We start from the raw sequence: 15,781 nt of genomic DNA, 5'->3' as shown, positions 1-15,781 counted from the left end.
CACACACACACACACACACACACACACACACACACACACACACACACACGAATGCATGCACCAGCCAGTCAGGGGAAAGTAGTTCTCAGGTGCACAGAGTTATTTCCATAATTCCTTCCAGGCAGGAAGCAAGAAAATAGACCCATGGCCTGGAAGAGGGCTACAGAGGGCTTCTGGCTTAAGAGGTATCTAGAATGACACAAGACCCATTGGTAATTCTCTCCGCCATTCCTGCAAATCACAGCCTGGGACCCGAGCCCCAGCTGACACAGGTTATGGCAGGCTCTGAGCCTGAAAACCAGTTGCTTCCAAATCCTCTCCCTCCTCAAGCATTTATCAGACACGGGCATCTACGGCTGAACGGCCACACTCAGTAGACGGAAGCAGAATTGTGAAGAGCTCCAAGACTGCCTGGTTTGCAGTCTCCCACAACCCCAGCTATAAACACCACAAACACTCACATATGAGCGGGCCCCGAAAGAATTTCTATTTCTTTTTGTACATGCATGCACACATGTGTCAATACGCTTGTATGTGAATGCATAAATGTGGGGTTCAAGCACATGTATGCACATGCATGTGACAGCCTGAGATAACCTAGAATGTCACTCCTCAGACTCTGCTCACCTCTTCTGTTGAAACAATCTCTCACTGGCCTAAAGCTAGCCAACTAGGCTGGGCTGCTTGGCCCCGAGCAACCTCCAGAGCTCTGCCTGTCACCACACCCCAGTGCTGCTCACAAGTGCATGCCACCATACCCATCTTCACTTACACAAGTGGGTTGGAACACCTGCCCTGCATGCATTTTATTCAGCGAGCTATCTCCCCAACCCAAGTGTTTCTATTGATTAACTGTGAATAACACACCTGTATGGGTAGATTTAGGTACCTGTACAGTAGCAGATAAGTCCATCAGCAGCTGAGTCTGGCTGAAGGAGGGACTTTTAAAAATACTGTTTCCAAGGCCCTCAGGTTCTGACTCAGCTCCCAGGGCCAGTAATCTTCAGGTTAATAAGCTGCCTAGGTATGTCTGACTCATTTGGAAGTGTAAATCAGGCACCTGAGCTGGGTGTGGTGGCTCACTCCTGTGATTCCCAGCACTTGGCAGCAGAGGCAGAAAGATCAAGAGTTCAAGGCAAGTCTGGGTTACGTGAGACTCTGTCTCGAGAAAGTAAAAGTTGAAAGTGAAGAGGCTGGAGAGGTGGCTCAGCGGCTAAGAACAGCTGCTCTTCTTCCAGAGGGCCGGTGTTTGGCTCGGAGCACCTACATGCGGCTTCAGTTCAAAGGCATACAACACCCGCCTCTGCTTCCACAGAAAGCAGGCCTGCACATGGTACACAGACATACATGTGGGGAAGACACACGTGAGCAGGAAATTATATGTATATGACCCAGCAGCTGAGGAGATGGCTTGTGGGCCAAGCGCTTGCTATGCAGACATGAGGACTTGAGCTCATAATCGCAGCCCCCACATAAGAGCTGGGCCTGCCAATCCCTAGAACGAGTCAACAAGTCAAGCAGAAACGGCTCATAGTAAGTTCTCTGAAAGTCGAAAACACATGCGTACGCGTGCACAGGCACAGGCACACATACACACAGACCATTAAACCTCAAGTCAGACTTCACCCAGTCTATCTAAATGTGAGGCTAGGCCCACTGTGAGCAGTGACTTACAACATTCACAGACAGTCCCACAAGCAGCCTGGCTAATCAGAGCTAATCAGAGCTCCTTATTAAACCCAGTAACAGGTTTCCTATCCTGAAGACAAGGCCAGTTGACTGTCCCCCTTCCCTCCTTTATAGCCAGTCCTCTCTACTTGTTTTGACATACCACATGCATGCCAGGTTAGAGTAAGACAAGTGCTGGGCAGAGTCCCCTCACACCCTGGGAGGAAGTGGTTCGCAACTGCAATCTAAAGCTAGGCCTAGTTTTTGTTTTTGGTTTTGGTTTTGTTTTGTATTTTTTTGTTTTCCGAGACAGGGTTTCTCTGTATAGCCCTGGCTGTCCTGGAACTCACTCTGGATACCAGGCTGGCCTCGAACTCAGAAATCCACCTGCCTCTGCCTCCCAAGTGCTGGGATTAAAGGCTTGCACCACCACTGCCCAGCCTGGGCCTGGTTTTTGAGAATTACTAAACAGTGTCTGAGCAAGATGGTTCAGTAGGTCAAAGGGCTTGCCTCAAAGTCTGAAGACATGAGTTTAATCCAAGGATTTCTTGTCCTCTCACTCCCACGTATGTGCACGCATACAGAAACACTAATAAGGCAAACGATAAAGCTCAAACGTCCCTCCACGACTTTTTAAAGATTTTCAGAAAATGACTTTTTTTTTAAGGACATTGGTACATGACACAATGTGTGCCTGGAGCCTTACCCTTCGGTATGGCCTCCAAGGCACCTTACCTAATAACCCATCTCCCCAGGGTCTGCATTAACTCAGAACTGAATCGCTTCAACAGTCTTCTAAAGGCAAGTGCCCGCAAAGGAAATGAAGCCCTGGTTACCAGGCGAAGTACCCCTTCTATCCACTGGCGACAACTTGAGACTTGAAGGACGGTTGGTTTGAGCCACAGCCTTGAACCACTGTGTTTTTGGAGAACTGGGTCCAATCTCAGTATTTTAAAGCTCAGAACCCCAGCGTTGCCAAAGGACTCAGGCAGCTGGCAGCACTGGCCCATGTTACTGTGGGTGAAGAGGGCCGAAGGACACATGGCTGTCTCTGTAGGTGGCGCTGAGCTCTTTTAGCTTTACCCAGCACTGTTCTTAGCAGAGTCAATCCACTGCAGGCTGAGGACCTGGATCTGTAACCACTTTCTGATCTGCTTACTTATTGGCCCTAAGACCCTGGGTAGACACTGTCCCCTCCTTAGAGGCTTTGTTCTTTTATAGTACTGGTTTGCAGAGAACAGCGGCAGCTTCCTGGGGCATCCATGGGTACTAACAGGAACTGAATGTGAACAACCACCCTAAGCATGATGGAGCAGCTATCTGAGAAACAATCGTTAGCCCACGAGATTCCTGAGCACAGCTCCAAACTACTGAGGCGCGTGCCCAGGTGGGATATCTCAGACCTCCAAAGTCCATCAGAGGAGCGGAGGTGTAACCTTATCCATAGAGACCCTGGGGGCTCAAATCCAGCACGCCAGTGGAGACAGAGAGATTGACAGCTCTGGATTCTAAAAGGACTACAAAATGCACTCCAACTGAGGCAGATCTCTACATTACTTCCAGCATCTCCACTTGAACACATGGTTCTCCTGATCCACAGCTGGTCTTTCTCTAGCTGCAAAAAGAAAAAAAAAAAATAGATAACTAGGAAAGTCCTAGAGGAGAAGAGACAGACACGGGCCCACCACCCTCTCTTTCTCATCCCTCCCCAAACCCCCTCTTCTCTGTTATCAGCTTAGTGGATGGTTGGCATTCTGGCAGGACTTTCCCTTGCCGGCACCAGTCACTGGAGGCTGGGGGAGCCAGCAGATGGCTTGCTCACAGCTAATTTGAGTACATATTCAAGACAATAATCAGCTACAGATTGACTTGGCACCCGCTCCATGGGAGAAGAGAGACCAACAAGCATTGCTTAAATCTAGGCTGTCCTCATGACTTTGTCCACAATTGCTTCACCAAGACACAGAGTTCTAATGTCATAATAACTTGTTTTGAAAGAAACTCTCGATTTCATAAGCGGTCCATCTACATCTTCAGTAAACTACCCACATGAATTCTGGAACGTTCCTCAGTGAATTGTAAATCATCATTACTTGGCTTTCTTGATATTTTCCCATCCACCCAGGCAGCTAAATGTATAGGAATCAGCTCATAATCTTTCCACACTGACCCCTAAAAGGACACGCCAACACCCTACAGAAGTCCCCTGTATGACACAATGCAAGCCTGCTCAGTCCAGTCAGTGGTGGTCTCCTACAACGACTGAGTCCTTGGAGTCACTGCTTTGGAGACAGCCAACCATTAGGAACTCAAAGGGCAAAGCATTATCCCTCCTGCCTTTGGCTAGTGGCAGCGTTCCATGACTCTTGACATCTACAATAGCAAAGTATCTGCCTTGTGACTCTTTGCTTTTGTGTGGGTGACAGAGTGAAGCCAACTCCTTACTTCAGCTGAGATGCAGGCCAAGTCTCTATCAAAGCTCTCGGTTGAGCTCTCCGGCTTCAGATAGACAACACCATCACTGCCCCAGAACCATGCATATCGTTCTCGAAATATCTCACTGTGCATATCCATCTAGTCTGCTTTCTTTGAAATAATCTACTGTAGCCATATCCTGGCCTTATATAATCGCACTTAGGTCAGGACCTTGTCCTGTATTCTATGATGTTGAAGTCAAGGCTTGTTTCTGTGATTTTTTTTTTCCTTTGAAAGCTACAAAAGACCTATGATACTGATAATGACCACACTGGTCATCCTTACTGGAGATGTTACTTTAAGTGTGGGCCTCAGGAGAGCACCTTAGAGGATCAAAACTCCAGGTCCCTCTCCATCTCTAATGAATTGCATCTTCAGTTTTCACAAGGTACTCTGAGCTCAAGTTAGGGAATCTGGGCAAGTTCAGGGCAACTCGGGGATATGCAGAAATGCTGGTTCCTCCTCTATCATGGGACCCAACAACGAAAGCCACACCCTCTTGTAGTCCCCTCCCCTTGTCATGTACTGCCTTAGTCCTTTACTCTTGCAATCAGAACTGTAAACATAGTCACTCATAAAGTGCAAAATCTTCAACAGCCTTGCACCCGACAATAGAGAGAGAAATGAGATAGGACATAGACAGAGCTCAGCAGAATGCCTGGCATATGATAAAAATCAGTATTTGCAGGGGCTGGAGAGGTGGCTCAGTGGTTAAAAGCACCAACTGCTCTTCCAGAGGTCCTGAGTTCTATTCCCAGCAACCACATGGTGCCTCACAACCATCTGCAATGGGATCTGATGCCCTCCTCTGGTATGCCTAAAGACAGCGACAGTGTACTCACATACATAAAGTAAATAAATAATCAGTATTTGCATGCAACTAGGAGCTAAGGGAAACAACTAATACATAATGGTGGGAACCAAGAAAATGAAATAATTGAGGGGGAAAAAGAAAGCCCAGTAAATGTCAAATAAATAGCTCTGCAAGCACATATGGGTCAGTACATACATGTTATACTTTATTTCACAAACTGAGGCATAGACCTTTTAAAATCAAAAGCCTTCAAGAACTTGAGAGACCTTTTTACCTTTACACCACAGCCTCCACAGCTCCTGACCTGGAGGAGTTTAATGCATGTGCGCCTTGTGTGATAAAGAGATCGCACGTTCATACACTTACATGCAACCGAATGTCCCAGCAAAGAACGCTTAGGCTCATCCACCAGTCACTACATGCTCCACGACTGCTCACTTCTGTGCTGATGTTCCTTCTCAAAGCTGCTAATAATGCTGTGGTCATTTAAAAATGTCTTGTGTTATTTAAAGACAAAACAAGACAAAACAAAAACCAGAGTGGTGCACAACTGTAATCCCAGCATTCAGGAGGCAAAGACAGGCAGATGTGTGGGTTCCAGGCCAGCCTGGGCTACATAAGTACTTCCAGACCCGCCTGGGCTACAGAATGGGATGCTGTCTCAAAAATAAAAAAGATTTAAGACAAGAGAAGAGAAACCTAAGGACTCATAGAGAAGAGCTTCTGCTCTGACTCTCCGGGCCAGCCGGGGCTCGCCTTCCATTCTGGAACCTTCACTTTGAATCACATCATCAGTCAGGCAGGACGCAGAAGAGTTTAAGGAGGTCAGCCCTCAGCTTAGGTTCCATCAGAAAGCAAAGCAGGTCAGCATGTCTGAGAAGAACTCTCTTTACATCAATCTTCACTCTTAAGAGGCTGCAAACAGCCTTACTCTACAACAGCAACTCACTGGCTTCCAAACTTGGACAGCTGACATGCCAAGAGCGCATGAGCTAGGCTTGGTGGGATCTGTTAATTTCCCTCTGAACACTGCTTGAGATGCTTCAAAGGGGCAAGATGTAAGATTACAGGACAGGATCACCTCCTCCAGGTTACAGGACAAGATCAATCACTCCAGGTTACAAGGCAAGCCCCCACTCACCCACCCACCTCCAGGCTATAGGGCCAAGCTCAAATCCTCCAAGGCTATAGATGGCAAACTCAACCCCTCCAGGGTTGAGAGTGGTCATGTGGCTTTTTTTGCATACATGTGTATTCATAGTCCCCCTATAAGGGTGTACATGTGCGTGCGTGCGTGCGTGCGTGCGTGCGTGCGTGCGTGCGTGCGTGTGTGTGTGTGTGTGTGTGTGTGTGTGTGTAGGTTAAGATTAGTGATGGTTTCATACAAAACCTTCAAAAGCCAGTTCTTACTTTGTTTAGTTTTCCTGGCTCACCAATAGGATTTACAGTGGGGCTTTAATCCTAGACTTGGGACATTAGACATAAGGGTTGTTTGTACCAGTGTCGAGATTCTGCCAGTCCTAAAAATATTACTTTAGTAAACAGAGACCTAATCTTCAGCTTCTATGCTAGCAGGTAGGAGAGCATCTTTTAACAAGGTGGCACCTGGTTTAATGTCTTTTCAAATGGTTAGTAATTACATGCTCCACACTTCCGTAATCACCCTTCCTTCTATTTCCTTGCTTGCCTTAGGTTCAAGATGTCACATCATGTCAGAAGGTCCTAGAGTGTAAGGCAGAGGGTCCGAGACACACCAAGTTCTTCACCTGCTATGGAGCCTTCCAACTGACTCAGTCAATCAGCACTGCCAGGTCTGGTCCTAAGATGGGGGCGCTCCTCAGCTATCCATGTTAACATTTTATAACAGTGCTGTTCCACAGGAGGGACGACCTAGGGACTCCGGCAAAGCAGGTGGAAACCCTGGACACCTTCCCCAGGCTCATTCCTGGACCAAGTCCCACGGCCCTCGGTGTCAAGACATGTACTCTCTCCTCTGGAACGAGAGAGTATTGCCTCTGACTCTTTGCCTTCCGTGTGAGGTCTCCAGGGCCCGATCTCTACGGCACCGTGAGCTTTATTCTCTCTGGCCCTACAGCTAAGCGCATGTCCCCAAAGGTCTCCAGAGTCCATGACCTCATCTGAGAGAGGATCAGAAACCTACACTGCCCCCTCTGACCTCACTGAGCTGTCCCAGCAGCCTCCTCCTGCTGCTCCTCCAGTTTCTGAGGAACCAGGAGGACATGAGGCCCCACATCCCCCAAACCCCTTCCCCTCACAACAGTGAGGAAAGAGAAGCATACGGCCTTGGGGACCATCAGAGCCATCTGTGACGGTGTGTGTGGATGAGGTTTTGTCTGGGAAGAATGCATATGTTAGAGGCTCGCTGATAGACTGAGAACACATCCGGGGCTAGATGGGGACTGGGAGGTCCTGTGGCAAGTGTCCTGAGAGGGACAGATGATAAAATAAGTCTTGTAGGACTCTGAGTTAGTTCTTGTAAGTTGTTACCAATGAGTCTAAGCTCACTCTCTGGGTAGCCCTGAGGATGCAGTGCAACCCTACCTGACAGAAGACAGCAGACCTGCTGGTGACCTGAGGCGACCAATGGGACAGGAATGTGTTCCTTTTGCCCAATGGGTTTCCATGCCTCTTTCCTAACTCATGCCCTGAGCACAGTGAGGTGCTGGGATTCTTAGTGATATTCTAAAGCTCAGGCTAAAACCCAGGGAAGCCTAGGCTTCCAGAGTGAAGAGCCACCATGCCAGCACTGTTCCCAGAGCTCTGCCTCTTTTAAAAAGGGAAGGAGGAGGAAGGAGGGGGGAGAAAAAGAAGAGAGAAAGAAAGAGGAAGAAGAAAGAAGGAAAGAAGAAAAGAAAGAGAAAAAAACAAAGAGAAGAAAAGAGAAAAGAGAAGAAGAAGAAAAGGAAAGGAAAGGAAAAGAAAGAAAAGAAAAGAAAAGAAAAGAAAAGAAAAGAAAAGAAAAGAAAAGAAAAGAAAAGAGATCACTTGTTCAAATCAGACTTCAAGGGCCTTCAGTTCCCAGAACCAAAGCATTGGAACAGCATGATCTTATAGGAAAGGCCTTGCCTCTGTAGAAAGCCAACCACCCAGAGAAATTAAAGATCAATAAAAAACCCACCCAGGCTGGATATAGTTGGTGTATTTAAACAGCCTTAAAAATGTGCAACAGGCAAGTGATGGATTCAGTTTGATAAAGTGTTTGCCTAGTAAACACAAAGGTGTCAGTTCAATCCCCAGCATCACGAACAATAGCCATAGCTACAAACACCTGTAATCTCAAAGTCCAAGAGATGGAGGCAGGCGGATCGATTAAAGGCCAGTAGGGGCTAGATGAGACTTTCTCAAGAAAGAAGAAAGGGGGGAGGAAGGAAGGAAGGGAGGAAGAGGAGGGAGGGAGGGAAAGAAGGTGGGAGGGCGGGCAGAAGGAACGGAGGGAAAGAGAGGGGGAGGAGTGAGGGAGGGAGGGAAGGAAGGAAGAAAGAGGGGAGGGAGGGATGGAGAGAAAGAAGGAAGACAGACAGATAGATGAGAGACAGACAGACAGATGAAATGAATAAACTGAGGAAGCTGGAAGATCACCAAGATAGCTGTCCATGATGGACTAGATTACAGCAGCAGAGGCAGGAAACTGTGGCAGGATTTCACCCCATGGCTGAGCCTGATAATGTCACCCTAGTGAAACAGGCCACAAAAGTCAGGCACCTTACAGTTTCAGATGAGGAAGCACAAAAAACAACAGCCTTCACAAGCTAGAGGGAACTCTGCTTAATGGAGTTCCTAAATTAGTCAGCTTTTAATAGCTTCTGCAAGACAAAGTCGCATGTGCATGAGTTGTGCACACGTGAACATGTTCCACACCACTGAAATGCATACTCAGAATGTTTAAGGTGAAATTTAAAGCTAGGTAATACGACACCACAATTAAACACAAAAATAGAACTCAGCATGTAAACAAATGGAAGAATGCCTACTTATCACAAGCACACACACTCACGCACAAACATACATACACATGCTCATGTATACACACACATCCACACTCACACATACACACACACATTCTCACACACATGCACACTCACACATACACGCACATACACATAAGCTCACGCACAAACATACATACACATGCTCATGTATATACACACATCCACACTCACACATACATATACACACACGCTCACACACATACACATTCACACACACATGCACATTCACACACACATGCATACTCACACACACATACACAAACATGCTCACACACATGCACACTCACACACACGCACACATATACCTAAACTCACACACAAACATACATACACATGCTCATGTATACATACACATCCACACTCACACACATATATACACGCATGCTCACACATGCACACTCACACATATACACATATATGCTCACTCACTCACACATATACATACACACACATGTACTCACACACATACACACACATGCTCACACACATACATACTCACACACATGTGCGCACACATGCTCACACATATGCACACTCACACACATGTGCGCACACATGCTCACACACACTCACACACATACATTCACACACACTCACAACACACATACACACATGCTCACACTCACACACACATACACGCTCACACACATACACACATATGCTCACACACATACATATGCACACTCACACACACACAGACACACACAGGCACATGCACACATGCTCATGCACACACGTATGTATTTTATAAGATATGAGGAAAAAGAAGGAAAGACTTGAGGCCTCTTCAGTTGAGTAGGGAAAAGAAACACCAAAACTCAGAGGTAGGAAAAATGGGCATCGCTGTGAGGCAGGCATTTGAGCCAAGTCACACAGAGTCTCTTCATGGGGCTTCAGGACTTACGCAAGGCCTTTCAAACCCCAGAACAACAGACATCTCACTGCCTACTGGTCTAGGTTCAAAGCAGCCATGGAGTGCCACTTCTTCTGTGGAGCCTACTGTGATGTTTATGTCACCAGAGCAGCCAGGTTCCTGCAGGGCCCAGCAACCCCCAATCGTTTCAGTCGCTCTGACCAAGTGCAAGGCTTCCAGCACTGGGGTCACCTCTGTGGGGTTCTAAGAATACTGAGAGAACCCACAGTGCAGACCTGTCAGAGACAATGGGAGTCACCAGCCATAGTGGGGCTACTGGATTGAACCTTAAAGAAATAAAAACAAAACTCATTTCTCAGGGGCTCTCATCACATTTCATATTTGGTACGGCCACTTGAATTAGTGGGCATAAAGAACTAAGTCTCTAACTTCAGAGCACTACGCATACAATAAGGACATAACAGCCATCCTGTCTGGCATGGTCACATCCCTCCCACCTGCTCCACCCTGCCTCTTGATAGAGAGAGGCCTTGAGTGGGTACCAGACAGACTCCCTCTGCCTTGTCATTTTCTCTGGAGAAACAAGGGAGGTGAGATCACATGCCACTCAGCAGGGTACAACTTAGAACGTTTCAACTTGACAGTGGGGCAAAAGTGATGCACATTCAGTAGAATCTTTACCTCAGCTGTATGTGGTAACACATGCCTGTAAGCTCGGCACTCAAGGCTAAGGCTTGCTCTGAGCTCAAGGCCGGCACTCAGGGCTAAGGCTTGCTCTGAGCTCAAGGCCGGCACTCAAGGCTAAGGCTTGCTCTGAGCTCAAGGCCAGTTTGTATAAATGGCAAGAACTTGGTGGGGGTGGAGGACAAGACCAGACCTTCCTTCGAATTTCAAATATTTAATTTCAGTCTCTTCTTGGACGATCAATATGCCCTCTCTCCACACTGCATGGCAGCAGAGATTTGCAGCCTGTGTGACCAGTGTGCTGTGTGGCTGAGCTAGGCCAGATGGCTACTAGCTTCGACGAAATCAGTACATGTTTCACTTGAGACTTCAGCTAACTGGGTTGTAATCTCATAAGCTGAAGCAGGGGTGGGGGGGGGCAGATCTAAGACACCACCTAGTTCGGAGAGCAAATGAATCAGACTAGACAGCACCAACTGCCAGCTGGCAGGCTGATTCCTGAGTGCTGGTTACCATTTGGTAGAGAAAAGGGAACCAGGCCTTCCTGAAGAAGGGACCCTGTACCACCTTCAGCTCCCCAAGGATGAAAAATTCTCAATGAACAGCTGAAATGAGTGGGAACCCTCAAGTCCTCCTAGGCAGAGGTGCTACGGTGGGGCTCTCTACAGGGTGATTTAGCCCCTCCTGCTGCCAATCACGAGTCCATTCACAGAGGCAGCATGGGAGTGGGCACCACAAGAGTGGGTGCAGCCCACAGAGACAGCTCCAAGTGATCCTCCTCGTGGCTCTCACAGGCCCCTCCATGAGGCATGAAGGGTTCCATGGAGGAACGTGCCGCCCTGTCAAGAGAAACCCTTTGAGTCACAGCCTCTTCTCTGCAAGAAGTCTACCTTGAGGTATTACACAGGAGAACCCCTGTGATCGCTAGAGATTGTCCATTTCTACAAGAACAAATGTTTGCATGCAAGGTCTTTTCATGGCTCAGGTAGCTATCTGTAGACATGTATGTGTCTCTTTGTGTCTACACTCATATTCATGGGAAGCACATTATCAATTATCCACTCTCTTCTAGGTCTGCCCATTGGTTTGAAGATTTTTTTCCCCCCTTGGCTTTTGCAGTATCACCCAATGGCCTGCTCATGCCAAAAAGAATTTAATCTACTGTGTCTAGCATCTTCGAATGATGCCTCGGGGAAAGCGCCTGACAGGAGGAGATAGGTGGGCATCAGGTAGAAAAGACAGCAGTCACTTTAAGGTTCTGCAAGCTTCAAGCGAAGCCAGTCAGTCTGTCATCTTCAATAAGCTCTCAAAAGCTAGGGAGAGGTGATAGGTCTGCCAGCAGTGACCAGTCAGAGCTCTGGGCTCCTCCTCACAGTTTTGACCATTAAAACTAAAACAGAAGATCCACTGTGGCTGAGTAAACAAGGAGGAAAAGACTTGAGACATCAGACATGCCTGGCTACCAAGTGAGGACTGTAAACATCCAATAAACTTGTCTTCTATCGAAGCCCTTCTCAATGAGTAATCCTTCCAATGAGGGGATGGGGACTCTGCTGCAGAGAGAAAGAAACCACCCAAAGACTGTCCTATCAAAGGACAAAATGACATCAGCTTAGTTTAACGGTCTCAACGGGCTTCCTTTCGGACTGCAGAATCAGGCAGTATAAAATGTTCTGAGGGAATGGGCAGAAGAGGGAGGCTCAAGAAAGCAGGACCAGCAGTGCCAAAGCAGGAAGATCATTCCAAAGAGAACAGAAACCACGTGACCAGTTAGTTCTGCAGATAGCTTCTCTGGGCAAGCATCTGAGGGGCTGTACACATAGGTGGAGATGTGGAGGCCAGAGAGAACCCCACTCCTCTGGCAACATTCACAGACAGCACTTTTCTTTGAGGCAGTGTCTCTTGCTGGCCTGGAGTTCCACAGTGAGGCTGGCCAGTGATCCCTAGGGATCCACCTGTCTCTGGCACCCTGGGACTGTATTACAAGCGTGGCTACCATGGCTCTTTGGCACTTGGCCCACTGCATACCTCTCCGGCCCCTGGCTACTTCTTTCTTGCATTTGAAAGTAAAAGGAACTTCACTCTAATGATGACAGACACTAGTGTGTTTGGGACATTTGCTTGTCTTTCCTCTCTCTGATCCTGCTTTGCCCAAAGGTCGGACAAACAGCCTCCATTTAGAATTTAGTTGATGAACACTCTTGTGCGAATGACTACATTTTTGTTTTCAGCCTGGTCCATTGGGAACCCAGTCGAGGTTCTCTTTTCAAAACGATGGCCTGTGAGTGTTATAAAACAATCTCCAAGACTTTCTAGAGAGAAAAAAGCTGCAGAGATTCCGTGTCAACTTGAAGCTACAACTTCTTAATCCTCATGACTTATGAGAAGACTGTACAACCTTATTTGGAAGAACAAGGAAGACAGAGCATATAGGGAAACCAGAACAAGGTAGAGAAGCCAGAAACACAGGTTCTCCTCAGACTCAACCACACTCCGAGCTTCCAGACTTCTCAAATGACTCTTGCATGTCCTTGGGCAGATGTGAGGCTACCAGAATCTTTCATTTTGAGCAACAGCTCCGAGACCAGAGGCTTGATAGACACAGAACTGACAAAGCCACTGAGTTCCGGTACATCAGCCCCTGCCCACTGCCCCTGTCCCCTGAAAGGCACCCAGGAAGAGAATCAAGACTTGGTCTTCTCCATGCTTCAGAAGACAGGAGCCTCTGAAGGCCAACCACCCACCCTGAGCCCAATTCCACAGGACCTCACTCCATAGGACCTACTCCTCACATAAAACTGACGGAAGAACTCTCCAAGCCCGGCTTTCCACCCACATAAGGAAAAGCTTTATTGAAAACAAGGCAAGGCAAAGCCACCCCATTATCTCTTCAAGAACAACTCAGGTCCAGGAAGATGGCTCATCGATGAAATACTTACCACCCAAGTATAAGAAGCACACGTAAGAAGCCAATCCTAGCACTAGGGGGCAGAATTAGAAGGATGCTAGCTAGTCTAGACAAATGTGTGGGTTCAGTAAGAAGCCCCGTCTCAAACTTAAAATGAAGAGCAATTGAAGACGAGAGCCCAATGTTACTCTTCGGCCCTCACGTACACATACTTGGGTGCACACAGCCATTCAAATAAAGAAACAGTTGGAAGTCCACAGAGAGGCGCATCGTTACAGACAAGTATGAACTTGAGGCCAACCTGGTTTACAGGGCAAGTCCAAAGCCAACTTGAGCTACATCTTGAGACTCTGTTTGAAAGTAAGAAAGAAAAAGGAGAGATAGGAAAGAGACTGCTCCTCACCAGTGAACCTCAGTTTCCTAAACTGTAAAATCGGTATTTCTGGCTCACCTCACAGGGCTAAAGAGACACGAGATCAAGGCACCTGGAGCAACCCCCACCCCGATATGTGCTCAGGCACTCCCATATGCCTTCGATCTCAGAACCCTGCATCATGGAGGAGTCCCGGAGTATGAACTGAGAACTCAGACAAAGAACACTTCCTCTGAGGTAATTAGGATGGCCCCATTCATCCATGCAGCTTCTTTCATAATGTCTCATTTTCCCATTTGTCTTTTAGAACAAAACAATACCCGGTGGCAACATGAACTAGTAGTGACAACCTCCACTGCTTAAGTAATAATTTCCCCAAACATTGTTGAATCATATTGATTTGGAATGCGCCCACCTTTTTAGCTAGCCAGCGATTGTTCACAGTGTGCATTTGCGGGGTGCCCTCTTGATTTAACAGTAAATAATATTAAGACACATCTTATTGTTTTGTGGGCTTTTAGAAATGAGAGGTGGTTTTTCAATTATATGAGGGTAAGGTTTTTGCTGTTGGTGTTAATCATATTTGCAGAAGAGGAGCAGCCAGCCCTAGGATCTTTCTGTTTTCTCTCTGGTCTGTGTACGGGAAAGGAGAAGTAAAGGCTCGAGGAAATGCAGATGTGTTCCTTTAGGAGGTTTAGACTAGGCTCGGCCTCACTTCATCCTGCTTAAGAATGGGCCCTTAAGAAGGCATCAGTGGCCTCTCAGCATGGCTAGACCAGAAACTAGGTGAGCTTTTTTTTATTATTATTAGATATTTTCTTTATTTACATTTCATATGATTTCTCCTTTCCCAATTTCCCCTCCAAAACACAAACAAACAAGCAAAAACAACAAGAACAAACCCCTGTTGCCTCCCCACTCCCCATGCTTGTCACCCCACCCTCTCCCACTTATTGGCTCTGGCATTCCTCTACACTGGGGCACAGAACCTTCACAGGGCCAAGGGCCTCTCCTCCCATTGATGGTCAACTTTGCAGTCCTCTACTATACACATGCTGCCAAAACAATCAGTCCCACCATGTATAGTCCTTGGTTGGTGGTTGAATCCCTGGGAGCTCTGAGGGTACTAGTTAGTTCATATTGTTGTTCGTCCTAAGGAGCTGCAAACCCCTCAGCTCCATTGGTCCTTTCTCTAACTCCTTCATTGGGGATCCTGTACTCAATTCAATGGATGGCTGTTAGCCTCTGCATCTGTATTAGTCAGGTACTGTCAGAGCCTCTCAGGAGATAGCTATATCAGGCTGGGTTGTCCTTCCTTCAGTCTCTGCTCCATAGTTAGTCTCTGCAACTCCTCCCGTGGGTATTTTGTTCCCCCCTTTAAGAAGGAATGAAATGTCTAGGTGAGCTTTTTTACAGGTGTGCAAACTCCCTTTGATGAGAAAGGGATATTGAGTAACCCACACACCCCTAAATCATCCCTGTGTGATCTGGGTGCATGCAGAGGGCTCTTGCCATTAGCTCTGTGGACTCCAAGGGTCACAGGCTTGGTCTCTCTGCAGCCCAACAAGCACCCTGGTTCCAAGAACTCCCAGAATCCCCAGAATCAACACCATTATATCATCAAGTCTGAGCACAGCTGTGGCCGGAAACTTGCCACCCGCAGGGTTCCTCCTTAAAGACCTCTCGGAACACAAGTGAAGCCAGGACAGAAGCCCTGTCAGTTTCTAATGTCTGAGGGGGTCAACCAGAAGCCTGGACAGGACCTAGTGCTGGCTTCAGTGTATCCTCAAAATGTAACTAACCAGACAGAGGCCATATGACAGCATGGTGCTCTTTTGGAAGTCCAGGCAAGATGAAGATCTGAACTGTCCCTGGATGCCTCCTGACCACAGTAGCAGTCAGTATAACCCTGCTGATGGATCCATGCACACCCCTGCTGATGGATCCATGCACACCCCTGCTGATGGATCCATGC

The 15,781-nt window shown here is 47.4% G+C and overlaps 1 protein-coding gene across 3 annotated transcripts in view; it reads right to left on the bottom strand.

Annotated features, from left to right (window-relative positions):
- Dapk1 (death associated protein kinase 1) overlaps positions 1–15,781 on the bottom strand; it is a 164,993-nt gene that overhangs the window by 97,812 nt on the left and 51,400 nt on the right. Inside the window, exon 1 of one of the 3 annotated variants that reach the window (XM_031359274.1) lies at positions 2,404–3,106. The exons of the other annotated variants lie outside the window; for them this stretch is intronic. Coding sequence (XP_031215134.1) covers positions 2,404–2,711 — 308 coding nt within the window. The 5' untranslated portion in view covers positions 2,712–3,106. Of the gene's footprint in view, positions 1–2,403; positions 3,107–15,781 lie in introns of those variants that run through there. 3 annotated transcript variants of the gene reach the window in all.

The sequence above is a fragment of the Mastomys coucha genome, unplaced genomic scaffold (genome assembly GCF_008632895.1).
Source record: "Mastomys coucha isolate ucsf_1 unplaced genomic scaffold, UCSF_Mcou_1 pScaffold7, whole genome shotgun sequence".
NCBI classification, from domain to species: domain Eukaryota; kingdom Metazoa; phylum Chordata; class Mammalia; order Rodentia; family Muridae; genus Mastomys; species Mastomys coucha.
This window is presented reverse-complemented; position numbering and strand designations above follow the sequence as displayed.